This window comes from Apostichopus japonicus, chromosome 2 (genome assembly GCF_037975245.1).
Source record: "Apostichopus japonicus isolate 1M-3 chromosome 2, ASM3797524v1, whole genome shotgun sequence".
Classification (NCBI taxonomy): domain Eukaryota; kingdom Metazoa; phylum Echinodermata; class Holothuroidea; order Aspidochirotida; family Stichopodidae; genus Apostichopus; species Apostichopus japonicus.
Window position 1 is genome coordinate 1,243,334 of NC_092562.1, and position 26,667 is coordinate 1,270,000.

Below are 26,667 nucleotides of genomic sequence, written 5' to 3' on the forward strand. Positions count from 1 at the left end.
CACCTATTGAAAGAAAAATAATTTGCTATGTGTTTTTCAATGGTTAAACTGATATTATTATGATCATTATTATTGTAATGACTTTCCCAATAATTGTAACCAATATGGAAGGGTAATAACACGGCGAATGATTGTATGTTATTGGCATGCGATGTAATAACTGACGCATACCTATATGATATGCACCTTAACGAGTTGAAGGCGCGCGGAGCGCGCGAAAAATTTTGGTAATATTTTTCGGGCAAGTCGTTACAGCCCCCCAAATCAAATTGGGCTCCTATACGCCTATGGTAGTAAGCATTTAAAACTTCCCGAAATATTTCATTCGACGTGGGTTTCGCTTTGTAAACTCTTTTGTTATTTAGAAATTTTTATGTAGAAAAAGGGCACATTTTTAACCTGAGGAAAAGTGGGGGGCACGTGCCCCCTGTGGCCCCCCGGTTCCGCCGCCCTTGGCAAGGATCATACATTTGCTCAAGTTCTGCTCATGTACGAATCAGCCGCACGAACTAACACCCATGATATTTTTAAGGAAGTTCATGTTTACTCATTACGCCTCCCCCCCCCCCCCCACCCCACCCCACCCCACCCACCACCATCCACTGATGAGTGACCCTCAGTCACGCAATGCAATTCAGTAAGCTTCTTTATCCAAACAAATTCTAGGCTCATCGTATTTTCTTTTAAAAAACAGGCTGAGGAATGAGCTTACTTTTCATTTTCAACCTAATATAGTGTTGTTGCAAATATAAAGTAGCTTAAACTTTGTATCCAAACCACTGAAACTTGAATTAGGCCATATTTTCTGTAATTATTGGTAGTGATTTACTTTCACATTTTCACAGTTGTCCGACATCTCAAGAGTTCCTGGGGCACCATACACATGGGGCCCAATGGACCTAAGTAGGGAAGCATTCTTTCGTTGCTAAATTTGTAAATTGACATTACCATTCGTGGCTGATTACAGAATTGCGAGCACGTATTTTCTTGATTATTTAACACATGTTATAATCGGACCTTTGAAGATGTTAACCTCGAAATTTCAAACATTTAATACTTTAATTTGTCATTGAATTGTAATCGCGGCTATTTATTTGGACATTTTCACAAATATGTAAAAGTTGCCATTGTTTCATCGAAATAGTTGACTTTTTATGTAGTGTTGGAATTTCGAGAAAGGAAATCGAGAATGCATAGAAATATATAATAAATGAAGCAAAAAAGTTGATAACTGTCATAAACATCCAGTGTAATGCATAGCATCAATAATGTGACTGAAAATTTACCGGCCATGGTGGCAACACGGATAATCGAGGACGCCCTTACAAAACTCCGGAAAGACGTCAACTTGCTCGAGTCTGTATGGTTCAGTGGCATATTTAAATCGAGTTCAATGTTTCATAGTACCATGTCCTCGTTTGAGTAAACAGTAGACGATGGTCAATACACCTTGGTAGTATAAGAACACCAGTAAACAAGTCGATATAATCACTACATGGTTAGTACTTATAAGATATAATTCATTGAGTTATTTCTTGACAACTTTGAGACTTCGACAAAGTGTTCATTCATACAATTAGTTCCGACAACCGATTTTGCAATATTTCACTTTACCAGAGTACTTGGTTAAATTAAACGATAAACCGAAACACTGAAAATAATCTACCCCTCCCGGAGATCAATCTCGCAAGAATGGCCCATCAATATTGCATAAATATTATAGACACACTCGAGCACATTTTCTTTGAGAATATCGAGAGAGCTACTCCACCTACATAGATGCCGAATATGTTTGCGGTTACCGTATTGCTAATCCCTCGCCCATTCTTCATACCTAGAATCACATAATCTGGGTGTGATGATGACGACGTAACTCTTAAAGATGATAATAGTGTACACTGGCAACAGACAACTGACAACAGTTTATATGAAATATCATACTGCATCAATATATGTATATAGATATGTTTGCCTCTTTTTCTCCATCACAGGTCCACCGATCTATTTCACTTCCCCTCATTTCCTCTCTCTCTTCATACACAGTTGATGGTGTGCAATCGATTGAAAAAAGAGCAGAGTGTATATATTGTCATTGAGATGGTAAATTAATCAATTCTGAATTACTCATTGATAATGAAGGAAGCTTATGAAATGCAAGGAACTCTTATTTCTGCCTAAGAAATAGGATTCGTTAATTATTAAGTATTAATTAATAGAGTAAAGTGAAAATACGGTACCATAGAACTCCACAAAGAAGAAAAGTAAATAATGAAAAGACAGCATGACGTAGGACACCGATTCTATTTTTTTTTTGTTTCTAACAGTCTGAAAAAAAGCCTTTTGAATTTCCTGTACGCATTTATATGAAAGATAATTCAAATAATTTGATATGAAAGCATAAATGTATCATCTACACACACAATATTTAAAAGAGGATATTTATTTTGTAAAATGTTCATATATGAATGTGCTTCTCTCTCTGATACATTTTTCGTGCAAAATCCATGAAAAAGTAAATATTATCTTACGGAATTTGTTTTATTTTTCGTATACACATACCCAACGTGTAAATTGTGGGCGATATTTAATTAATTGTTTGATATCCCCAAAAATGGATACATTGAACGATAACTTAAAATTACACGTATGGGAACTTTCAATATTTTATTATATATTATTGTAGTTAAGAAATCCTGCTCTAAATGTCTTTTGATTTGATGTTAGTTAAGTCATTAAAGGATCGCGTTATCATGGAAACGTTTGCTGTCTTTGAATCACTAAGAGAATTTATACAGTATATATACAAACTGAATGACTTGTAGAAAGGAGCCTTGACTTTGTTCATCATAATTCATTCGATGATATAGTGTTACCATCCGATATACATGATTAAATCAAACAATCCATGACCTGAATTCCAAATGTTTCATTCAGTTTCCGTCTTCTCGCGATAAAGTTGTTCATTGATTCCAACAGAGACTTTACCGAAATGTTGTAGGTCACAGTAACTCGACATCAGAACGTAAATGGTCTAGAATACTTTCAAGCTTGGGGCTCAGTTGGTTTTCTTATTCATTCAACCAATAAAACGTAAGAAAAAGTAGTTTTCACTTGGAAAGAACACGACATGTTGATAATACCCGCTATTGTAAACAGGAATACTAATCATAGCTTGTTACCATGGCGATCGATATACTATATATGACATATTTAGAGATGTTAATAATTCGACGCATTTCCTTTCCAAAGGAATTTGAAGATGTGTTAGATTGTTCAAAGTACTCCTGAAACTATGCTTATATCGATGTGTGTACATTTATGGAAAAAACCCAAAAGCTATTGAAAAGAAAACAACGTAAAAAGAATTGTAAACGAATATACGTATTGGGATTGATCGGTATGTTTAACCTGTTAATATATTTGATAATATTTTTGGTGAACTGAAAGTGAGTGAAAACACTAAAATGTGGAAGAAATTGCAATATACTTCGGATCCATGAATATATGTGTTGTGGTATCGTCCAAATCAGCTGTTTTTGCTACTCATTCTGAACGATATGATGGTCTCGTGGATTGTTTCCAAACTTCCATCAAACTCTCCGTCCTTTGATAGAACGAACTTTGTAACATATTCCCAACGAGAGTAAAATGAATTTGAAAATTGTGATATCATAGGTATGAAGATGGGAATTGCATTAACGCGTGATAGGTTTTACATAGACGGTGTTAGGTACTTAAACTTGTCCACCGTATATTCCATCGCAAAGACTTGAAAGATGGAGGAGAAAGGGATATTAAGCACTAACAATATCTGATATTAAGGGGATTTATAATTTAGCATCTGAAGTTGCTATAGTACCTATAACGATTGTTAAACGTGTTTTCATTGCTTTGGAGGCAACGTGCAGCTGTTCTGTCACAGACACATAAGGCTTCCTTGCATGCGTTGTTTGAAGCGAGTCCTGTAAAAGAATCAAACAAGCGATTTGTTAGCTGAATATTTCTAGGGAAAAAAGAAAAAGAAACTGCAGTGACCAACCTTTCCATGAGCATCGGTTAATAAGCCCGGACTTTTGATAATATTAATTATCAAGGGTATTTATCAGTATATGAATATCAAACCATTTCAAACTACATGAATAGGAGCCGCTACTTTTTTTATGTTTTAATGTGTAGCCCTTTAATAAACAATTGTTGTTTCAACATTCATGAGTTATTCAGGTGTGTATTTACCTCTTGTGCAATGTAAAGGAAAACATTGCTTAAGCTACGAAAGTAGTCTCTCACATCATCGTATATGTCATCATGAGGAATGAGTCATTTTGTCATTATGAAAAGAAAGTACACTGTAAAATATGCCATTTCATTTAACCGTCCATTGGTAACTCTGTCCAAGTATTACACGGTCAGGGTAATACTTTCATGCATATATGTTAGTAGCATTATATGTACGAATTTAGTTTATCGCAAAAGCTCGTTTACCCTCAATCCGTCTGGCGTTTTTTGCCCAAGGGGTGAGATTAACAACATTTACCTCCACACAGTTTATACAGTTTGTATTTATAAATTCGTTCAGTTACGGAGTTCGTTCGCCTACTTATAAACCATTTAACACATGCATTTGTATCCTTTGCGTGAACTGTACGACATCACTGTAATAATTATTAAAAACAGTTCCAGGGAGTTATGACCCATAGCCTAAAAACTGAAGCGCTTGTGCCTCTGTTATGTAAGTTTTACTCTCAGTTCTTTATTCATCGAACACCATCGGATAGCTGTGGTGTCAGGAATATGGCCCAAAAAGGAGCAGGAAAATAACTTTTAAGGATCCGTTTTATTGTTGTGGCTTGGATGTTGAAGAGCATGAAAAGAGGTACATGTGGTGCAAACATTCGGTGACGTGAGGCAATTATAGACCACTTTTGCCCTCCCAGGAGCAGCCTACGAAAATTGTTTACTACTGAGTAAAAAGGTCTGTTTTACAAATGACGAAAACTTCAGTCTCTCATAGCAACAAAATGTTCAAGGTCATGATAAGGAATTTGATGATGCCATGAATGGCCAACTTGTCAGCTATCCAGTAATGGGTAGCGGAGAGAACTTCTATCTAGACTTAAGGACCACATTATTTTTGTCAGTTATTGTGTAAGTCAATGGGGCCTTTAATGGGCGTATGCTACCCTATCTCACGTACTTATAATGCTTGTATTCTCTTCTCCTTCAACGTTGCGCGAGTCAAGCAACACGATTATTTGGACACACCAGGGAAGACATCCCTGCACAAGCACATCATACTTTCAGTTCGCACGATCGTCAGTACTCGATTTATATTATTGAAACAAAGGTATTCCTACTCCGAGACCAGTGACTGAACACTTGATTAGAGTGATAACAGCAATGTTGCCGTATAGTAATATTTTCTTCTTTTACATAGATATATGAATATTTGTTTGGAACGCCCTTAATGACAATACTATATAAACGTGACATTTGGAGAGAAAAAACTTCATCGGAAATTGTTATGTAATAGTTGTGATAGTTTTTATTTAGTAATATGATTATTACCGCAGATAATGGTCGGTCGACGTCTACCACAACCACGTTTAACGACGTCATACGTCTCAAAATACGGGTTGCTACCACCACAAACACTGTGTTTCAATGCATCCCAGCAGTAATCATGTACTTGGCAGCATCTATGATAGGAATAAGACAACCAATTATATTTAAACAATGACCACAAACAGTGCTTACGATTACACTCAACTGTCTCCATGGCAGAGTGAATGATATCATAATATCAATTTCTTTACAACATTGTCATGATTTATCCACAGGAAACACAAAGTAGTCAATCCATGGAGTTGCTGATCTCATCCAAATATTTGGAAACATGGCCACTATGATGTCAACATTCAACAAGTTTGAAGTACATGAGCCTAAAATGTCGTTAACTTTATGACATTTGTATTTTATTTTAATACGCTCTGAACAAACCTGCATGGGTATGTGGGCCTTAAACATTTTGTCCTTTCGGTTTTAGGTTAAGAAGTAGTTCGCGACACACGTTTTCGCGCATGTTTGAATTGAAAACTCCTTTCATTACGTAACCTTTGGTGCCTAATGCACTGTAGAGATGCAAATTGAAGTTTGGATATGTTACATGTGTTTGAGGATTCGGCCATATTGGTGTACGCGTAATTACGTAAACATGATGTTTTTTCGTATTTGACTTTTGACCTCTGACGTTTGACCCTATGCCGTTATTCGTCACGGAGGCAGGGCATCGTATGGCCATGCACACACCCAATAAGTTTGAAGACAATGGTCATTCATTCGGTGGCAGTTGTTTTTTTTTGCGTTCACAGACGTAAACACACTTTGTTTTCTCCATTGTTCAAATCCACATACCTTATAACCTTAACAATACCTCTTAACAATAGAACTTTCCCGAAGACGTGGTTATTTTATAGGATTAAAATGACGTATGAGGGACTTGGAATTCGTCTCTTCAATTTCTCATTCATAATACGAAAAAAGTTCACAGTCACACTCAGACCGTCTGTTCTCCACTTCTACAGTTGTAGGTCCACCACGTGTTATTGTGTTACCCTATGGTGACCCTTACTTCTAATGTACTATTAACTAACAAATGTAAGTTCAGTCTCATCATGTGTTAGAAAGATGGCAATGAGTAAATATCTCATCTCGAGTATATTACATGCATAGGCATCAGAAAATAACGTTTCTGCACACTTGTAATGAACAGGGGCAGGTCTGAATTATGGAATACTGGGGCAAAGATTTTCACCGTGTCTGCCTTATTTCTTTATAGCATGTTCAGAATACGGATGAGGCATATCATTAAGGATGCAGTGCTTAAAAACCTGAGCTCCCACATTCGCCATACCTGTCAGTAGCATCCAACGGTCTACGTTTGCCCCCAGGTCCACACCAACAGCCATATCCCAAGTATTCAAGGGAATACCGATCACATGTGCAGTCTATCATCGAAACAAACTGGTTGAAAGATGATTGGCCTATATAAAACAAGAAGTAACGTACAACATGGTTAATTAATGTGTTAATGAATATAGCATCTTCTCTAATGGAATTTGGTATGGAATAATAACTAACTGACTAATTTCGAATAAAGGGTAATCCATTTTATGGTTGTTGCAACGATGTTTTACTTGGAGCGAGCTATACCCTCAAAAGGATAATTGACACGTTAATCATTTGCAGTTCCGTCGATTTCGGAAACATGCAGGTGTTGGTTTTTTTCATGGTCAAAGAGCTAAAAAAAGTGAATCAAGTTTCCCAAAAGTTTCACGTTCCTTAACAATATGTCGGTACATCTTACAATCATGGTTATTTCTGTTCCCTTTCATAATTGCCTTTCTAAATCTGGAATATAACACCATTAAACTGACCCCCAAAAAATCTTCGCTATCATTTTCTCGAGCGGTAGAACTTTATGACACTAAATGATCAAGTGCACGATGTAAAATAAACTGAGAAGTACTCACCAAAGCCAACCATCGCGAGCAAAATAACAAGACTCTTCATCTTTTGTCAACCCAGTTTCAACCACGACGACGGTATCGCGATTTGTGTTTGTTTCGATTTTATAATTGTCTTTTATACTGCATTCCATGTAGCTTTATGTAAGGTATACTTGAACTATTTAAGGTGCATCTCTTTGTTGCTTTCAAAACGATACGTTTAATTGCTTCCCCTATTCAGTTAAGTGTCATCATAAAATAGTAACCATCAAATTATTTTGGTACTTCCCCACTATTTTTGTTATTGGGCAATTTTTCCAAAGTTCATCCGTCCGCCTACACCAGTCTATCTGGCAAGTGCCAAAAGGTGATTAAATATTGGTTTTCGTTACCATGGAGTTTTCTTTGTTTATACTTAAAGCAGTGATTGGTAGGTTCACATTTTCATACCCCTTGTATTGAATAATGACTGTTGCAATGGATATGGTTTTAATGGATGTTAGGAGAGTATTAATTAACGTGCAATGTCAAAGGTCATGTGAGCTCGTTCGGTCCCTCCAATCTGCTGATGGCATGAGTCAATGCCAGTTATTCTCATTTCCATGTTCAATGACAGGTATGACTTCCAATCAGTAATAAATGATGATCAGTCTCTCTATGAATGACTCATTAATCTGCGCATGTCTCAGCATATCTACCATCGTGAACGCACCAAACGAGGTGACGAGTGACGGTGACGGCTACGGTGGTGGGTTGGTGGGGAGAGACGGGGATTTCTTGGCTTGGTAAGGCATGGAACCTTTTCTCAAGACACCGTGTCTTTTCTATACACCACGGACAATAGTGTAGAGGCTGAAGAAAGATAATCAGCTGGGGATCAAAGTGAGCAAGAAACTTTTCATTCTCCCCCAAATTCCTTCATTTGTTTGCGCTATTTGAAATTTGTATTGATTTATTGCATTCATTTCCTGAACACGTACGGCAAGGTTGACCTATTGACGTTTTACTTACCTTGGACATCACCCATCCCAACAAATACGTACAGACTTTGTAATTAAATAGTTGAAGAAAATATGCGTTCTCGAAACTATAGATCCACAAACCTTTCCTCCAATCGTTCGTTGTTTTCTAAATTTATATTGATTTCTTGCATTCATTTCTTGAAATAAATGTCCTCTTGCAGAACAGTATATGACGGCTTCGTTGTTTTACATCATACATTAAAATCTTTAACAATAAGGCCAGAGCAATTAGAGATTGCCGAAATGTCGATTAGGAGGCAGGAATATTGTTGTGCTTTGTTCACAGCGATAATGGAACTAGATTGATAAACACTATTACCACTGCTCATTTATACATAATTTGTCTCTCTTTTAATTCTAAAGAAGAGGACAGCGAATCATGGAGTATTTACTGTTAATAGTCGCAGCACTTCTTGTTGATGTCAGCGCATTTCAAGGTAAGCAAACAAATCAAACATTCGTTTTATTAAATGAATTGCTATCTATCTGTCTATCTGTCTATCTGTCTATCTGTAAATCTGTCTATCTGTCTATCTGTCTTTCTGTCTTTCTGTCTGTCTGTCTGTCGATCAGTCTCTCCATCCATCCATCCATCCATCCATCCATCCATCCATCCATCCATCCATCCATCCATCCATCCATCCATCCATCCATCCATCCATCCATCCATCCATCCATCCATCCATCCATCCATCCATCCATCCATCCATCCATCCATCCATCCATCCATCCATCCATCCATCCATCCATCCATCCATCCATCCATCCATCCATCCATCCATCCATCCATCCATCCATCCATCCATCCATCCATCCATCCATCCATCCATCCATCCATCCATCCATCCATCCATCCATCCATCCATCCATCCATCCATCCATCCATCCATCCATCCATCCATCCATCCATCCATCCATCCATCCATCCATCCATCCATCCATCCATCCATCCATCCATCCATCCATCCATCCATCCATCCATCCATCCATCCATCCATCCATCCATCCATCCATCCATCCATCCATCCATCCATCCATCCATCCATCCATCCATCCATCCATCCATCCATCCATCCATCCATCCATCCATCCATCCATCCATCCATCCATCCATCCATCCATCCATCCATCCATCCATCCATCCATCCATCCATCCATCCATCCATCCATCCATCCATCCATCCATCCATCCATCCATCTATCAATCTATCAATCTATCTATATATCTATCTATATATCTATATATCTATCTATCTATATATCTATCTGTCTATCGTCTATATGTCGATTATGATATTTAAATGAGTCACAATTAACGTTTGTTTAGGCTTAATCGTTTTCAACATCTTTATCTGTTAGGCTCATGTGCCTTTCCGACCAACCCAGACGTCGACAAGTTCCAAATATTAGGAACCTTTAAGTGTGGTGTCACACAAAAGTTGTCGATACGTGAGGACGAAATACCACAGGGGTCGACATCGGATTTTATATCAGGTATGTGGGGTAGATTTCTACACGACTAGCTCATTGGTGTCACTATTGTCATGCAATATTATGCAATATTTTAAGTTACTATATGAGTTCCTTATAACCACGCTGCAAAAAAGTCATCAGTGTTTTATTAGTTCATTTTTTATTAGTTCAAAAATAATTCCTTATATGAGCTACAATTTCGACCTTCAGAACAATGAGATTTAAGACGGAAGGTTACTTAGAACCTTCTTGGTTTCACTTAAAGTTGACTGTTTAGAGCTATGTGCTAAATGAACAGTAATATTTTGAAGGTGTGGTGTTTATAACGGTACATTGCATTAACACATTCTGATTTCTATTTTGTGTATTTCAGAGACATATTACATGGAAACAAGCACGGCGGATTTACAAGTGGATAACGACGAATTCACTTGTCCCCCAACTCAAGGTTAGAATGTTAGTGATGAATAAGATATAAAAACTGATTGTTTAACGTCAGTGCTATCTGAACGAATCCAGAGACGTTTGGAACGATATTGACATGTGGTGTGAGGGTGTATTTAAGTTATGTATAGTTTAAATATAAAGCAAGTAAATCAATGTAACTGTAGGCCAATTGACTAATATTTTCGGTTTCATGAACTCCTTAATGCAAGACCGTTAATGCGATCTAGATTTTCTTGCAAATCAACAATGACTGTTATGTTGATTATGATCAGTCGTTACGTAAATATTTACAATTATTTCCATCTATTCTATGATGTCTAATATTAGCGTAATTTAATACCTAATTACAAAAAAAGGTTGTGATGGAGTAACACTGTGTAACAAATTACGTCAGTCTACTCAGACAGATCACCAAGGAAATGCATCCGCCGTTTTACCCGAATTTAATCATTTATAAGATATATGGTACCGTACAGCAGGATCAGCTTTATGATTTGTTTATAAATTATCCCTTTTTCATTTTTCGTACTGAAACAGAAACGGTCGATGTCCAATTCGTCTTCACCATTTTAGGAGCAAATTGTGTTACGTATGAACCGACGATCAAGATCTACATCGGCCCCAAATCTTTATCTTCATGTGTATATGGCAACATTTCCTTTCCCCATTTAGCGAATTTAAGTGATATCGAATTTCATTTGCCTCTAGGTCAAGGAAAGACCTTTACCCTACCCAGCAATTATATAGTACCACATGTTGAGCTGTTAAGTACTAATGGAAACATAACTAACACCACGGTCATAGTGGCCGCTAGTCAGGAAGTTGTTACATACGGACTCAATAGCTGCTCATCCTCAACGGTAAACCAGGCTTCGGCATATCGACTCAAAAACGTCAGTGACATTGGAACAGATTATCGGCTGATGATGTATAATCAGTTAGAGAGACAATCCGTTGTTGGAATTGTGGCTGTTGATGACGAAACTTTGGTCTCACTGTCTCTGAATATCTCTGAAACCATCTCTAGTCAAATTAATATCACATTAAATCAATATGAGTCCTTTTTATTACCACTACAAACGGATTTCATGGGTGGGCGAGTAATTTCTGATAAAAGTATCACCGTTCTTATAGGAAACGAAAGGACAAAAATACCTTTGAATACCGGGAACCCAGATCCTATTGCTGAATGCTTAGACCCTGTAACCGCATGGGGCAGAAACTATTCGCTATACCACCTGTTTGATCCCTCGTTAAGTAGTGGGTACACCATAAGGATACTTTCAACAGTCCACACTACAGTCATGTGGAAGACCGACGGAGATGAATGGCAAACCAACTTGCAACCTAATGAATATTTTGATACTGTGATTCCAGCTAATCAAAGAAAACCAGTAGAAATTTTTGCGGAACATGATATTCTTGTCACTGAATTTATCCATTTTAGTAGTTTTGCTAGTCCATCAATGGTACAAATTCCTTCCTTAGACCATCCTCTCATCGATAAGAAAATTGTGTTTCCAGTTTTTGATATAACGTTGAAGGTTAATGCAACTTACTACTTAACGGTCTTCGCCCCACCAGGAGCTAACTCATCTGATATTTATCTTGATAACGCCACTTCCGATACTTGGACGTCGATAGATGGAGTAAGCCAAACAGGATGGCTTATTTTTCAAACAACAGTGACTTCTGGTTCACACGTGTTAGAAATCAGAGGGAATTACAGTATCAATGCAATACTATTTGCGAATGAAAAGGTCCGTTCATATTCTTATAGTATCGCCTAGAACACGTCGGTCACACCGCAGAATTTGTTCACGATACAACTTTGTGTGGACTGCAGGGCTACATTACGACATTAGCTTTTGCTCAACAGTATAGATAAATGGTAGCAAATGAATAAGTCAATTCCTATGAAATATAAGGTATTTTAACTCAATATGTGTTTGTCATACATTCGTATAATTGTTCTGCTTTTCGTGCCCTTTGATTGGGAATGTTTATTGCATGGCAAAGTTGCTAAAACGTTTCTGCATTTTTAGGCGAAAACCATATCCTTATAGCATTTTGTATGGTAAAGATATTGATTTCGCAAAGTTTATGGTATTTGGTCAATGCATCTGGCAACAGTAGATGGATGATGTTATTAGAGCACATCAGCTGAAATTGTCTTTGCTTTTCGTTATAATTTGTCCATCGTAACACATAGGAAAAGAATATTTCTTCAGAAACGATATACTTGATACATTTCTAGAATATATAAAGAAATTTGACAGCAAAGCAACCATTCCAGATGTATCAGGTCTCAAGGATAAATCAGCAAGAAGATTATAAAAGACTAGGTAAAGCTTTTGAAGAGCATTTGCTCAGACGATATCAGAGACCACCAGAAAAACTCTTTTAAGATTGTTCTCGTCAGCAGTATTTCCATAATGCCGTGTCATCTTATCGTTAATTTTAATGATGCTTCAATGATGTTACGTCACAAATTAAAATTTCAATATCATTAAATGTATATTATATAAACTTTATGTTGCTTTCCTATCTCGTACATAGTACCCTGACTTATTTAAGTATACATCCATCTAAAACATATGGCTCTGTCCGTATCACTGTATGACGGTTTAGTGAAAGTGGTGCTGGCGGGGGGGGGGGGGGGGGGTGGTTATCGGAAGGAAAATGAAGCTCAACCAACAATGATCCATGTTATTTAGCGAAATAGACAAGTTAAATGTAATATTAACAGTTCTTGTGATCTTTTGTTTTGCTCTTTTATATAGTAACTAAACATTGATAAGATATGCATTTTGAATGTCTCCAAAACTTGTAACGGTATATACTGTATGCGTTTAATAATAAAATTTATACCTTGATTAATTCATTGCGTTTAAAATGGAGTGAAAAAAAAATTCAAATTTGCATTTAAAATATAGATGCAGGGACTCATTATGGAGTCTTCTTCTTCTTCTGAAGTGGGTGGTGTCTTGTGTATAGGTAGGAATTAGACTATACTCATAAATAAGTATCAACGGGTAGATCTTAAGTAGTGCATGTGCCAAATAGAAAAGTAAAGGTTTTTGCCAATAATTTCGTTCATATTTTAACAATAATTGTATGACACTTTACTGCAAAACGCTTAAAATTTGAAAAGAAAACCCCATTCTTACAGATAAACTTAGTAGTCAAACATATAGGGACAGTTGTTTAGACTCCTGATCAGTCATTAGTTGAAACAGCCTTTGAGTAATGAATTCGTCTGTTAGGCAATATATATATATATATATATATATATATATATATATATATATATATATATATATATATATATAAATATATATATATATATTTATATATATATATATATATATATTTATATATATATATATATATATATATATATATATATATATATATATATATATATATATATTATTTTTTATCATAATTATGTATTATTACTCACTGGGGTACTGCAAACGTTATTTTTTATGGGCTTACTATAAACATATAGTGTTCATAGTCATGTCGTCACATGCTCACCAACTAGAACTTTTTCCTGTCCGAACATGCTAACACATTTATAAATTTCATTTATAAACATGAGTAAGCGACGATCAAGCGCTGGGAAGAAGTCATCCAGGAGGATGGGAGCTAAAGGATCCTTAGAGAGAGACGCTTTCACCAAGTCTCCAAGTTTGTTTCCTTCTTTCGTCAACGCTAACATTGTGTTGAATGTTGAGTTCCTGAATCTGTTACGCAAAAAGAAAGTTAGGAAGACGGAATAACTATACTGAAGTTCGATGTACCGTTTCACGAAAAACTGAGGGTTTTCTTATTCAATTCAAATGAATGACGAACGAAATCACCCATTATCTTTATCTTGCATGACACAGAAACTTATAAATCAGCAAAGTCAATAACACGCAAAGAAAAGGAATGTTCATTTGTCACTGGTGATAGATATCCTGGTTGAAAAGTCTTACATAGGCTTGACAAGGGGGAACGGGGTTGAAAGGCATAGCCCTGAGACGCGACGAAATATCAGATGGTGGATATAGGCCTTATTTTATACTCAGTTTCGTGGCGTACGTAGTGAAAATTAATATATCAATATGGGCTCTATAGGTGACATAATGGTGCTCTCCAGCCTCGCCTAAAAATATAGACCGCGCTATCATATCGCTCCTATCTAGAGTAGAAATGAATACCGTGAGTTAATCAATAGTAGTATATACAATTTCGTTCGTACTTATTGAAGAAAATATCTTTTGAGACGTGAGGTCAAAGTTTTCAAGTCACATCGTATGTATATAGACAGAGTTGCCAAGAGTGCCAACCGAAATGTGGCTTTATACCGAAGGCAAGAAAAACTGACCAGGCCAAATCAACGTAACATTACAGCTAGGAGTATGTATCACCGTTAGCATGCAGTGGCTATATATGAAACGGAGTACTAACCTACAACATTGATATATCGCCGCCAAGCACTTAATATCATCTTCGTATGGATTTCCAAATCCCTTTCCATTATCCACGATGACCACAAAACTCATGTTTCTGTCAATTCGATTCACCAGAAAGTAATGGTGACGATCATAATTCCCTGTAAGACAAATATACAACAAAGAACAAAGAAACAGACAAATATTTATGGCTAATTTTAGGAAGTCAATTGTGTTACATCTTGATTTCAAAGTTAATGGTAATAAGTTCATAAAACGCAACCAAGTGAAAATTATTCTTAAATTTAGAAATTTTACTCCATGGCGAAAATTGCATGTTTGCTAGAAAATTGCTGAACAATTTTCTGAATCCTTTAAGAAAAAACTTGCCCTCATAACATTTTGTGTCGCGGAGATATGATTTTTTTTTTCAAATTTTGTCATATTTTTAAATGCATCTTGCAACATATTATAGATGGACGATGTCATCAGGGCACATCAGCTGAGAATGTCTTTGTTTCTGTTTATTAATTTGCATATCATTTATTCGCAGAAGAAAATAATAGTTCTACAAGAAAGGAACATTTTGATGAAATTCTAAATACAGGGAAGTTTGACAGCTAAGGTAACATTCAAAATGTATCAGCTTTCAGGAAGATTATATGTAACATGAGTCAAACCTTTGCCGAGCCTATGTCTATCGCAATTTACTTCAGAGACCCACTACTGTGAACCAACTTCACTCCAAAAAAGGTTCATTCAATTGAACATTTCACGTGCTGGGGGAGGGAGGGGGCGGGTGAGATACTCAACTGGCAGTGTGGAGTATTTTTCTCTCCGATACAAGTTTCACATTCATTGAAGCAGAACAATAAACTTTTAAGTTTGAGTAGCCAATAACTCACTGATAAGGTGATCGAACAGAACAAGTTCCATCAAGTCCAAGAAAAATCTTCCTCTTGTGATCCTTTGTTTCTGTGATACACATAGTAAGCAAATATTTAAATTTATTAGCAAAAGTTTCAATATGCTCGATTTTAACACTTTATCAATTTCTTTTTTTTTACATAACGCAGAACATACAAGGATTGTAGGTGCTTATGTAGCAAATATTCTAGAAGTACAGTGAGGTATAGGTCTATAGGTTTATGTTTTACAACGGCCATACAGTGGTATATGCTGAGGTAATGTTTAGGCACAACGTTGCCTTTTATCAATTTTGGCTATGGAGATTTTGTGAAGTAGCCAACCTTCACTTTTAGTAATTTTGAATTCAATTAATGCGATTTTTAAAAAATTTCATTGCAAAATCCATTTCTTGTTTTTGCAAAGTCCAAATAGCCAAACTAACTATTTCATCTTTTATTAGTTGGGAAGTTTTCTGTCTAATGGTGGCTTCCGGTAAGATTTCATTCCATTTCACCTTCAACTATAACGGTAGGCCAGGGAGGGGACCTCAAGATGAGGTCACAGGTCAAATGCGGTTTGCGAAAGAGTTTCATTCGAACCGGAGAAAGAAGCCCGCGCAATCCTGCAATAAGCGAGATATGCAGACCCTTAAGGCCCTAAAGACGTGAGCACTCTAAACGCCTTGATTTTTATTTTGTATTGGCCCCTTTGCTCCTACCAGTGTCTTGCTTTGGCATTTGTAGAAAATCATTTGCGAGCCACTGATTAAGGCCACACAATGCAATGGTCTGACGTCAATGACACCAGTCTCTTCATAATATAGTAAATTCCCAAAAGAAAAAAAAACAGAACAATTTATTGTTCACACAAATACCCATGAACCGACATAAACTTGAGAGAATAGTTGTTTGTTGCTGCTTCCAAATAGAATCTAGTGAAATAAATATAATATTCTCACTTAAAGTATGTATTTTCGATCACTTTGTTATTACATTCGCGATATTATGTAGACGTTAAGGTCATATACACAGTGTACCTTAATGAGTCCTTAATTCGAAATATTGATATTTTGCTTAATTGTTCAATCAGTAATTTATTTTTCCAATAAAGAGTCACGCCAAGATACGAATTTTATATTTACCAACCTTCAAAATGTCCGTGCATATATTTCGGTATTTCCAGCTTCTGCTCAGAAAATAATAATGAAACCGTTATAATAAGAAATTGTTAAGGTTATGTCTACAATACATTACCTAGTGCGCATTTATAACTTCCGCAAAAATAGTTTAATACTCGTGAACGGGATAGCCTTTGTTCTACATCTGTTATCGACGAAATAATTTGAAAGTCATGAAAGCATCATTTCCTAAGAATCTTTTTCTTTTGTGTGGCTCTACTGGGAAATTTTCGAAGCTTAAAAGCCGCCATTAGCTCACGTCATGATTGTTACGCGTGTTAAGTGTCATTCCCAATGACCTTTGATCCCGTATAAGTAATTCTAAGTGCTGGATACAGCTATATCGTTTTAATGTAACATTATTTGTGCTTTCCCGGTAACAATAGTCCGTATAGTAATGAACCAGTAGCAGCTTGGCGCACTGCGTCGCTCACGTTTTGGCCATAAGCAAGATCCGATTAGTTTTTAAGCACACTTACGTCTTGTCCCTCAGTGTAATGTAGTGATTCCACGGATTGAACTCCTCGTGGAAAGGACGCCGTCCCGGAATCTTTTGACAAACAGAAATTTCAAGAGTGCCATTCTCAGCGCAAATGGTGTGATTCTTATTACAGAATACAGGAGCACAATCACCAATGAAGCAAATGTCGTCTCCTGCAAATTAGGATCAAAGTAGGATGAAGAGCAATGATAATTAATGAATAATAATTTTAAACACTATAGTTTTTGTCCCAAATATATCAATTAAATAAAGAAAAATAATATTTATAGTTACACAAAAACCCACTTCCACATTTGAACAAGATTCGTAATTGTTTGAGTGTTTCGTGTTGAGATTCAGCCTTAGCCTTACCTCTCCATGTCATAGTATCGAGAAGTCCATCATCTTTGCCCTTCATCAGGATTTCATTTAAAAAGTCCACTTTTCTGCCAACGCAAGGAGGTACTCTTCTGAAGCCCATGACCCTTCGAAAAATTTGAGAAAAACAATTAAATCTTAACAGAAACGTCAGTAAGTAACTTTAAAAGTAAACCAAATCAGACCCATCTGTAAACAACATGAGCTGCGATGTCATAAACACTTGGTTGCGTTTCAATTATAGTCGTCACATTTCCACTTTTTACACACATTTTACCAAAGGAAAGTCTTGCAGAAGGTATGAAGGTACTTCTCCCTGAGCCTCTAAGTTAAAACGGTGCAATTTAGCAGTGGCTTGTATGGCTTTATCTTTGAGATGCAAAAATTCAATACACGCAACAACAACAACAACAAAATGCATATTTTCGTACGTATTTGTACTAAGTGCTTTTAGTCAACGTCATGGTTGTGAACATTCTTTTTAATGTGTTTGTGTGACCGGAAACGTAGTAACATATATACAATCACATAAAGTTGCCTGAAATAACAATAGAAAAAAAATAAGGTGTTTTACATCAGAACGGCAGCCAGTGGGTGGTGACCCGGAAGTGGGTCAGAGCTACCAGTTCAGATCACTGTCATTTGAGTAGATATAGGAAAGGGTATGAATTGAGAGGAAACATGTAAGAAAGGATTAAAGTAAACAACTAAACATTTTAAGGTATTTTAGCCTTTTTCCTTTTTTGTCTTTCGAATCAAGAACTTATTAATTGTTCTTACAAGTTGTGGTGTCTGGTGAACATCATCGTTCAGCCTAGGCTATACTTTACAACTTTACGAAATCAAAACACCCTTTCCATACTGTCTTTTAATTTTCTTAGGTAGTTGCAAGGTGATGGCTTGTCTCGCCTATGACGTCACACCCCTTTCTGTTTCTCCATTTTCTATACTATAGATGGTCTCCGAAAATGGATAAAAACCCTTACTTTTTGCAGAATTTGTATTGAATAACAGAAAGTATGTTAATATTTTGAATAAAATTATTTTACTCTTGGATCGACGGACTTAATTAATTGACACAGTTTCATATTTGACTTTCTGGTATGGAGAGATGAATAGTTTGTACCTGTCAAGATGGAAAGACAAATAGTTTGTACCTGTCAAGATGGAGAGATGAAAATTTTGTACCTGTCAAGATGGAAAGACGAATAGTTTGTACCTGTCAAGATGGAAAGACGCTATTTCGGCTGTGTGTCTTTCCTGGTCCTGCCAATTTTGCTGGGTTTTATTATAAGCCCAATAGAAATCCCTCTTATGTCTGAAAATGAAAATATTGCTACTGATAAAAATAAAAATCAAGAAATGGAAGAAATAACTTTGTAAAAATATATAAAAGAAGAAAGGAAAGATAGAAAATAAAAGATTAAAATAAAATTCTAAAACGAAACATATATATATGATGAAACTTTAATCATTATCATTATATAACATTGCAATAATGCATCTACAGTATTATTATTATGCTTGATCTTGGCTCATGAAAGTACTGACCAAATATTAAAGATCATTTCTTTCTTTAACAAGTTTACTAAATTTACAGAGGATACAACCAAATAAGATTATTCAAAGGGCAAGTAAATGTAAGTGATTCGATTCTCAACATTTAGTCGTAAAATTACTTTGAATGAAACACATCTTAATTTTAATAAACGATATCGAACAATTGTGTCAAAAGAAAGTAAAAAAAAAAGAAGAACGGATTAGGCTTAGAAACGAATAATTTTGATTATTACTGTATTGATTCTTTAAATGTACAGTAGATGTGTGATTAATTACCAACGTTTATCAGCGTGCTACGTGTAATAATGTCTTATAAAATCTCACGAATTAACAGATTTGATCTTTAATGTTATACGACTGAGTAGACCAATCTGAACCACGTATCTCTGTAAATTAATATTTCAACTCCAAAGAGAAAGAAATGTTTCCTTTAAAGAATCAAACAATTCCACATTGGTTTCAGAACCACAAAGTTAACATTTTCTTTAATTTGAGTTAGAACCATACACTTTAAAAATTCAACTCGTAACTTTAAGCCACGTGTCACTATAAACACTTATTTCCACCATATAAAGTCCTTTTTTTGACCATCTATTTAAAAAAAAAATGACTCCTTTCCAAATTAGAACATTACCTCATTGGTTTCGCAATTGCAAAGTTACCATTCTCAAATTCAAGTAAAATCTTAAATTGTGTTCCTGGTGAAAAGACCGTTGCCTTCTTTATGGGAGCGGTAGCTAAGCTATGTAGTAACCGTGGCATATACGGTGCTTCGACACTGTACAGAGAATCCAAAGTTAAATCATTGTGAAACTCTTCCCAGGGAGGAATTCCTCTGAAGATAAAAAAAAGAAGATAATTAAAACAAGCTTTAAAGTTATGTCATATATAACCATATTTTATCATTTTGGCTCTATATGTAATATAAATACATACAAGCTGTGTTCATGAAGTATATATATGTTAATTACAATGGTGTATATCAACGAGCAACAGTGCACATACGGTGCTGCAATGTATATGGACCTCCAAGAGAGAGTCAACATTCGCAATTTGTTTGTGATACTTGGCACCCAAGCTAGACGTTACCTTGAAAATATGAAGAGACAGCAAAACGACATCACAGATCAACTAAATGACAGCTGCCAGAATTTTAAAGTAGGATATTTCCCCAAACGGAGTAAGCTTTCTCTAAGCTGTTTTAGGGGATTGTTCTTCATCAAGAACTCTGTCATATTAGCAAAATAATATTGTGTCTTCTTTAATACTTACTGTTCTGTAGATTTTCCTGCCTTTGGCATCAAATCAACTTCATCGTCTACTTCCAACGCTGCCTTCAAGAACGGGTTAGAGATGGGGTGCTTGATAGCTGCTAGATTATCTACTGATGATGTAACAATACGCTGTCGGCGGCGAATTTCTGCCGACACGTCCTTTTCTATATCCGGAATGAGTAAGCCCAGAACTATCAGTAAAGCCATGAAGAAGATCCCGACGTAACATAGCAGACACCCCCAATGGAGTTTCATAATGGTGCTGTATGAAAGTTGCTGAAAGATGAAAGGAAATTTACAAATGCAAGCTATTACGCAGTATTAATCAAATTAGCTTTCCTTGGTGTAAATGATGTTAAAGAGAGGAATTTCCTTATTACTACACAGAGCCAAGCTAAAGGACCAAAATGCCAAACAGTTAAATCGATGGTTATAACAACCAACTTGAATATATAAATAAATATATATATATATATATATATATATATATATATATATATATATATATATATATATATATATATATATATATATATATATATATATATATATATATATATATATATTTATATATATATGCAAAATGGCTAAGCGTTATCTCATATTATGAAATATGTGCGCTCGTGTCTTACCTTTCAGTTCACTTGACGGCCTTTGGATAAAATGTCTTATTCCTTTGTATCTGCTTACGCATCCAACGGTTACTATAATAAACGGTTTCCACCCAGTTTTCTTCCGACCACGACAATGGTTCGTTTTTTTTTGTGGTTCTATACAGATGGCATATATATACTAACACTACATCGCTATTAAAATAAAGTTTCCCAACAAAATATGATGTGGCAGAAATACGTTCTGCAAAAAAAAAAAACGTTCGTGTTCCCATTTCAAAAGTTTATTCTTTAAATAACCATCACGTAGCATTTGTATGGAATTTTCACAAAAGAATAAATCAGTGTTGCATATATGCGTTAAACCGCAATTAATTAACGTTTAAATGTATAGCGGTTGATTTAACAACGAGCCACTTACTTGGTTTAACAGCTGCATCGATACGTTTTTGAAAGATTCTCGAGAGGTGGAATTATTTGAAGTGTTTTCATGGTAAACTGATATTCGTTTCATTACTCTGGACAGGTATTTTAGTAAGGAAACAAAAGCTGTCGACGAGCAAAGATAAATAATGTCAATTATTATTATTACTGACGTCATTTAAACTTTGTGCGCAAGTCTAATATTTACATGACTTTAACTTTAAGCTGGCTTTTTAAGTTTTGGTTATTCAATACCCCCCTCCCCTGGAAATATTCAGATAAGGGAGTCGGGTCACTATAGGGTCATCTCCTGGGATCTAATCCCGATATTCAGGGGTGAGCTTACAATGAAGACCTATTAAAGTAGAGCAGTTATAACAATACCGCAGATATACTGCATACATGCATTGATGATGTTATGTACATGCTACTTACTTTCCGTATATCATTATTATTCTTTTATTCATAAATTCAATGATAGTCAGCTTATCGTTTCGAACAAATCACTCATTTTTTTTTGGTAATTATTCGCAATAAAACAACATGCTTATGATCGATTTGAAAATAACAAATTTTCGTATGGTATGGCAGCCATTTTGTGGTTAACATCTCTGTCCTGAGCGACACTACCCAAGAAAATCCGATTTAAAAGTGCATCGGATATTAAGCGGTTTATATTTGCTTATTGAGGAAAAATCGATAAAATAAACAACCGCCCTCTCCAAGTTGAGCAGCGCCTCTAGGCTATTCGTGCGTGAGCGCCGATACCGTCTGTAAATCAGGTAAGTTCGCTGAAGATTTTCATATCAAAATACATTTTGAACACTTTTGAAACAATATGGGTCGTCTATTGTCTTTACCTGACAAACGAAATTGCAACATTCTATTGTTTGACACTTTTAAATAATGTACGTTATCCAGCATATATTTACCCCCGAAGCCAATAGATTAGTGACGATGCGAATGATTCGAGGTACATGGTCAATACCTATTCTCCATTTGACTTAAGATAAACCCATTTTTCTTCACCCCATTTCACGTACCAAACCATTATATATCTTACACCACAAAGGTATAGAACGTTCTCGCTATGCATGTAAACTGAGATCTATGTTAAAGCTGCATCATGTGGCAAAGTGCAATATTTTATTATGTTAATTCAACCCAACCTCAACCAAGCAGTTCACAGCTGTTCACAAATATCATAGATTTTTCTAACATCATATTAAAATAAACAAGAAATATTGATCTACTCTACCTTTTTTTTATTTGATCAATGTAAGTTGGTTTTATTTCCTCGCGTTCACAGGATTGCACCAATTCTCTCGCTTCTCAGTGCATATTGTGGTTGGTATGGTAAACAGACTATAAAACTTGTGGAGATTTTCTCATTTATCTTAGCTGATTTTGTTTTTGTTTAACGTGTCAATGATTCAGGAAGTGAGGTGTTAATATACATTAAGGAATGAGCTAAAAACCAATTAACGACTGGCAGGCAAACTTTTCTTGAATTTCAAACCGATTGAAGGTTACGGATTTTGACAACGGGGAGACTGACACGTCCAATAATTCTCTCGGTATGTACTATAAAATACAATAACATCACTTTCGGAAGCATATTAGAACAAGACTAGTATGGTATAAAACACAAAATGTTTGTCGCTTAATTACTGTACAGTCTCTTACTCTTGTGTATCTCAGTTTAAAATGCAATTAAAATAATATTGTTAATAAAATAAAATTTACCACTAAATAAATAGTAATAATTATTCAATTAAATTAATACTTCGTATTGAGTTATGTTTGATAAAGGGCACAATGCTATCCGATGCTAACACCGCATAAGAATAAAATAATATAACTGGAGTTTCACTTTCATTTAAAAATTGAAATATACTTTAACAAGACTTCCGGGGTAACGTCGTATTACACCCATACACCAAGCATGAACTACAATAACCGTACCGTATACCGTTTAGGTAGAGATTGCGATATACCATTCCTTCATTCCTTCGTTCCTTCATTGACCTCGTGACCGTGTCATTTCAGGTTAATTAATACGCTCCAAATATTGAATGTCCTCATTGCCTACGACATTATTTGACTAGTAAATAGCGAAGCATACCAGTATTTCGTTGACAAGTCATGAATCGCCAGTTGTAAGATACAGTACAATTCATGTACAACCATAATTGTATAAAGATAATCACAAAATTATGAATCAAAATGCACAAATATTTTATCCCGAATATATCACATGTAGAGATGAAAGAAGAACATAATATTTTCATTACTTCGCCCATTTGTTCACCATAAACTGATAATGGTGGATAACTTATTATATATTAACCATATTATTTATTTGTTACAGCAGTACAAATTCTACTTCGCGGAAGGAAGGGGAAAATCTGTTATTGCTCAAATATGAAGATTTCTCGATTGCTCTCAAAAATCTTCAAGAGACGAATAGCCTGTGTCATTATGATAACTGGTTGCATCCCGCTTATGATTGCTTTGTTTTACACCTATGAGCAACAAACTCTATCTGTTGGGGACCTTGCATTCATCCGACATAATGGAGTACTTGTATGGAAACGACAAGGACAAGTAACATCAAACTCTTCCTTGAGTGATAAGGATGGCGTACTAGTTCATCAGTCAAGCGATTTCCCAACACAAGCATATCGAAGGTTTGTATAGTTTCCGTACATCATATACCTGAACGCGCTTGTCTTCAAGCTCCTATGTGTCAAGTGAAGAGACCAGAATTGAATCCAAACATTAAGCTAAAAGTCCAACATTGATTTTGATGGGTATTTCGATGGGAGGCGACGTAACACCTACCTTGCAGAAAACAGAAAACATTCCAAACTGTTAAAAGGTGATTTGAGGCACAAAATTAATTCTGATATGTTATAGATCGTAAAATGGGACTGCTATTTGCCCAGGCTTGATTTCTATGCCACTGTTAGTTTTAAAGAAATGACCCCCTTCAAGCGACTCAGGTTCAACAATTAGGGATACTAAGATGGCAAAAGAGCTTTGTTAAATGTTTTTTAAGTTAGTAATGGTATGTACAGACTTAAGACGGTCATAGAACCTTAGAACCTTTGAGACAGATACAACACTGAATGGAATTCAGAGGATTTACAGGAATGCTGAGAGATTTGCTGAATCTAGTGCTGTGGTTGTATTCGGAATAACAATTTGGAGAGAAAAGAGGTTAACACACTTAGGTAGAACCCCATTGCAACATTGGAACATAAAGATTGCAGTTTGATGATTGTTGATTGTTGATTTCATAAATATTGAGCTCGTTGAGTTGAACGAAAAAGAGGATGTTTGTGAGAACGAGAGGAGCTCTTTGTGATGTAACGCACAGCCCTATTATGAAGAACATGAAGTTTCTGCAGTCGCGTATAATAGTTGTTGGCCAAGCCTAGCCTGTAGAATTACAGAAAAAATAAATGAAGTAAGGTAATGGTATCTAAGCACAGGGTGGGGAATTCTTCTTTACATCTCAGTCAGTTGAGAATATCGACTCCTTTAGAAACTTTGCTGTTCACATGATCAATGTCCAATGTAAAACACCGTATACGAATTAAGCAAATAAGAGAACGTTTGATATAAGTTTGTTATGGATATCAATCTCTCGGATAAAATAGGGATGGGGAAATACCCTCAGAAAAGCGGCAATTTGGAAAGACTCTAGCCATTTCCAGTACGCTGGAATTTACGGCAGAACTGATGAGCTATAATTAATTACACTCAGGAATTTACTATAACATCAAGTTGCAAATCGAATATAAGAGCATCGGTTTTCAATGTGTACAAAATTACCACTTATAGGATACTCCGGTGGCTGAAATTGATTGCTTAACGAAAAATTAAGTGCATTCTTAGGTGAAAAATATATCCTCATAACGTGTTATATGCCTAAGATATTAATTTTTCAAACTTGGTGATATTTTGTGAATCTGACTAATTCATCTTATTGTTTATTTCGTTAATGCGTTGTTGATAAGGTATCTGAGGCCATAACATATTAAATTGTTTACCTGGTATAGTGCATTTAGTATTGCTTCTGGTGAGGTGACCTAATTTTCTGTGCGCTTGGCTAACTAAATCCAGACATTGAAGGATAAAGTCTCTAATGTTTGAAGGGTCATTTCAATGTAGAAATAAAACCTACGTTTAATGGTAAAGCTTAGATTTGGGTAATGATAATAACATTCACATTTATACATTGCTATAAAGGATTCTTCCCCCTTTTCCAGGAAACAGCAAATACCGGCATGGCAGCAGTTTACCGAAGACGTTAAAACCAAGGAAACTGTATACAATCCAGGAAGTAACTACCTTCCAAAGCTATTACAGGAATTGGCAACAACGGAAATTAAGAACATCTCAATCATGATGCAGGGAACTCAACTCAAATTTTGGATTCACTTTGTTGATGGCAATCAAGCATTAGCTAAACCAATGAGGTAAACCTTCATTTCACTATACAGGTACCAGTTACGCGATATCTCACGATTACATTCTGAGGAGTGTTACATTAGACATACTTCAGTGAAATGTGCATGCAGGCTAATGCTTTTAGGGTTATACCAGCCTGGGCGGTTTCGTCGCAATGCTATTTTTTAACTGATTGACCGTTTAAGTCACTCCCCTTTGGAAGCAAACTACTGGTGACGTTATACAATATATTGTTTTGTAAGCATTTCGTGTCCTAATTAATGGAACAGGAAGTGACATCATCATTCAAATCTACTCAAGTCACTTCAGTTGGATTTTTATTGATTGATTTCTTTTTTAGGGATCCTAAGGACCTATATATCGTTTACAAAACCAAGGGAGACTTCATTAGGGAAAGGGAGCGACATACGGCAGAGATTGCTGCATTTCACCTTGATAGGTCAGTAATACTATTTAAAATATTCTCAAGCACAGCTAATGGAA

The 26,667-nt window shown here is 35.8% G+C and overlaps 4 protein-coding genes across 7 annotated transcripts in view; 2 read left to right on the plus strand and 2 right to left on the minus strand.

The window, feature by feature from the left end:
• Positions 1 to 13,737, plus strand: part of LOC139973355 (uncharacterized) — an 85,354-nt gene extending 71,617 nt beyond the window's left edge. For both annotated transcript variants that reach the window (XM_071979987.1, XM_071979979.1), the window contains exons 2-5: positions 8,891 to 8,964; positions 9,887 to 10,021; positions 10,374 to 10,448; positions 10,985 to 13,737. In XM_071979987.1, the coding sequence (XP_071836088.1) occupies positions 8,891 to 8,964; positions 9,887 to 10,021; positions 10,374 to 10,448; positions 10,985 to 12,237 (1,537 nt within the window). In that variant the 3' untranslated portion in view covers positions 12,238 to 13,737. The remainder of the gene's footprint in view (positions 1 to 8,890; positions 8,965 to 9,886; positions 10,022 to 10,373; positions 10,449 to 10,984) is intronic.
• On the minus strand, positions 1,229 to 7,695 carry LOC139973434 (basic phospholipase A2 vipoxin B chain-like). Its single transcript, XM_071980117.1, has 4 exons — positions 7,530 to 7,695; positions 6,911 to 7,040; positions 5,566 to 5,696; positions 1,229 to 3,962 (listed from the first exon to the last, which is right to left on the minus strand). The coding sequence occupies exons 1-4, from the start codon at positions 7,567 to 7,569 to the stop codon at positions 3,835 to 3,837; spliced, it is 429 nt and encodes a 142-aa protein (XP_071836218.1). The 5' UTR covers positions 7,570 to 7,695; the 3' UTR covers positions 1,229 to 3,834.
• Positions 13,738 to 13,905: 168 nt separating the features above from the next.
• Positions 13,906 to 21,641, minus strand: LOC139973390 (glycosaminoglycan xylosylkinase-like). The gene is made up of 10 exons (XM_071980041.1): positions 21,304 to 21,641; positions 20,670 to 20,947; positions 20,032 to 20,232; positions 19,057 to 19,155; positions 17,832 to 17,944; positions 17,458 to 17,632; positions 16,947 to 16,986; positions 15,798 to 15,867; positions 14,909 to 15,053; positions 13,906 to 14,199 (listed from the first exon to the last, which is right to left on the minus strand). The coding sequence occupies exons 2-10, from the start codon at positions 20,924 to 20,926 to the stop codon at positions 13,971 to 13,973; spliced, it is 1,329 nt and encodes a 442-aa protein (XP_071836142.1). The 5' UTR covers positions 20,927 to 20,947; positions 21,304 to 21,641; the 3' UTR covers positions 13,906 to 13,970.
• Positions 21,642 to 23,018: 1,377 nt separating this feature from the next.
• Positions 23,019 to 26,667, plus strand: part of LOC139973398 (extracellular serine/threonine protein kinase FAM20C-like) — a 10,594-nt gene continuing 6,945 nt past the window's right edge. Inside the window, exons 1-4 of one of the 3 annotated variants that reach the window (XM_071980053.1) lie at positions 23,019 to 23,282; positions 24,077 to 24,395; positions 25,983 to 26,192; positions 26,525 to 26,623. In XM_071980053.1, the coding sequence (XP_071836154.1) occupies positions 24,130 to 24,395; positions 25,983 to 26,192; positions 26,525 to 26,623 (575 nt within the window). In that variant the 5' untranslated portion in view covers positions 23,019 to 23,282; positions 24,077 to 24,129. Of the gene's footprint in view, positions 23,283 to 24,076; positions 24,396 to 24,951; positions 25,178 to 25,982; positions 26,193 to 26,524; positions 26,624 to 26,667 lie in introns of those variants that run through there. The other 2 variants (XM_071980061.1, XM_071980071.1) reach the window with 2 other exon arrangements.

What these genes read in the sequence shown, in the direction of transcription:
- LOC139973434 (XM_071980117.1), bottom strand. Translation starts at nt 7,569, where the DNA reads ATGAAGAGTCTTGTTATTTTGCTCGCGATGGTTGGCTTTG. An exon ending in GCTCGCGATGGTTGGCTTTG is followed by an intron (nt 7,041 to 7,529) that starts GTGAGTACTTCT and finishes TGTTTTATATAG; the next exon opens with GCCAATCATCTTTCAACCAG. An exon ending in TCGACCGACCATTATCTGCG is followed by an intron (nt 3,963 to 5,565) that starts GTAATAATCATA and finishes ATTCTTTTACAG; the next exon opens with GACTCGCTTCAAACAACGCA.
- LOC139973390 (XM_071980041.1), bottom strand. Translation starts at nt 20,926, where the DNA reads ATGAAACTCCATTGGGGGTGTCTGCTATGTTACGTCGGGATCTTCTTC. An exon ending in GCAATTGCGAAACCAATGAG is followed by an intron (nt 19,156 to 20,031) that starts GTAATGTTCTAA and finishes TTTCATTTTCAG; the next exon opens with ACATAAGAGGGATTTCTATT. An exon ending in GCGATATATCAATGTTGTAG is followed by an intron (nt 14,200 to 14,908) that starts GTTAGTACTCCG and finishes TTTGCGTAACAG; the next exon opens with ATTCAGGAACTCAACATTCA.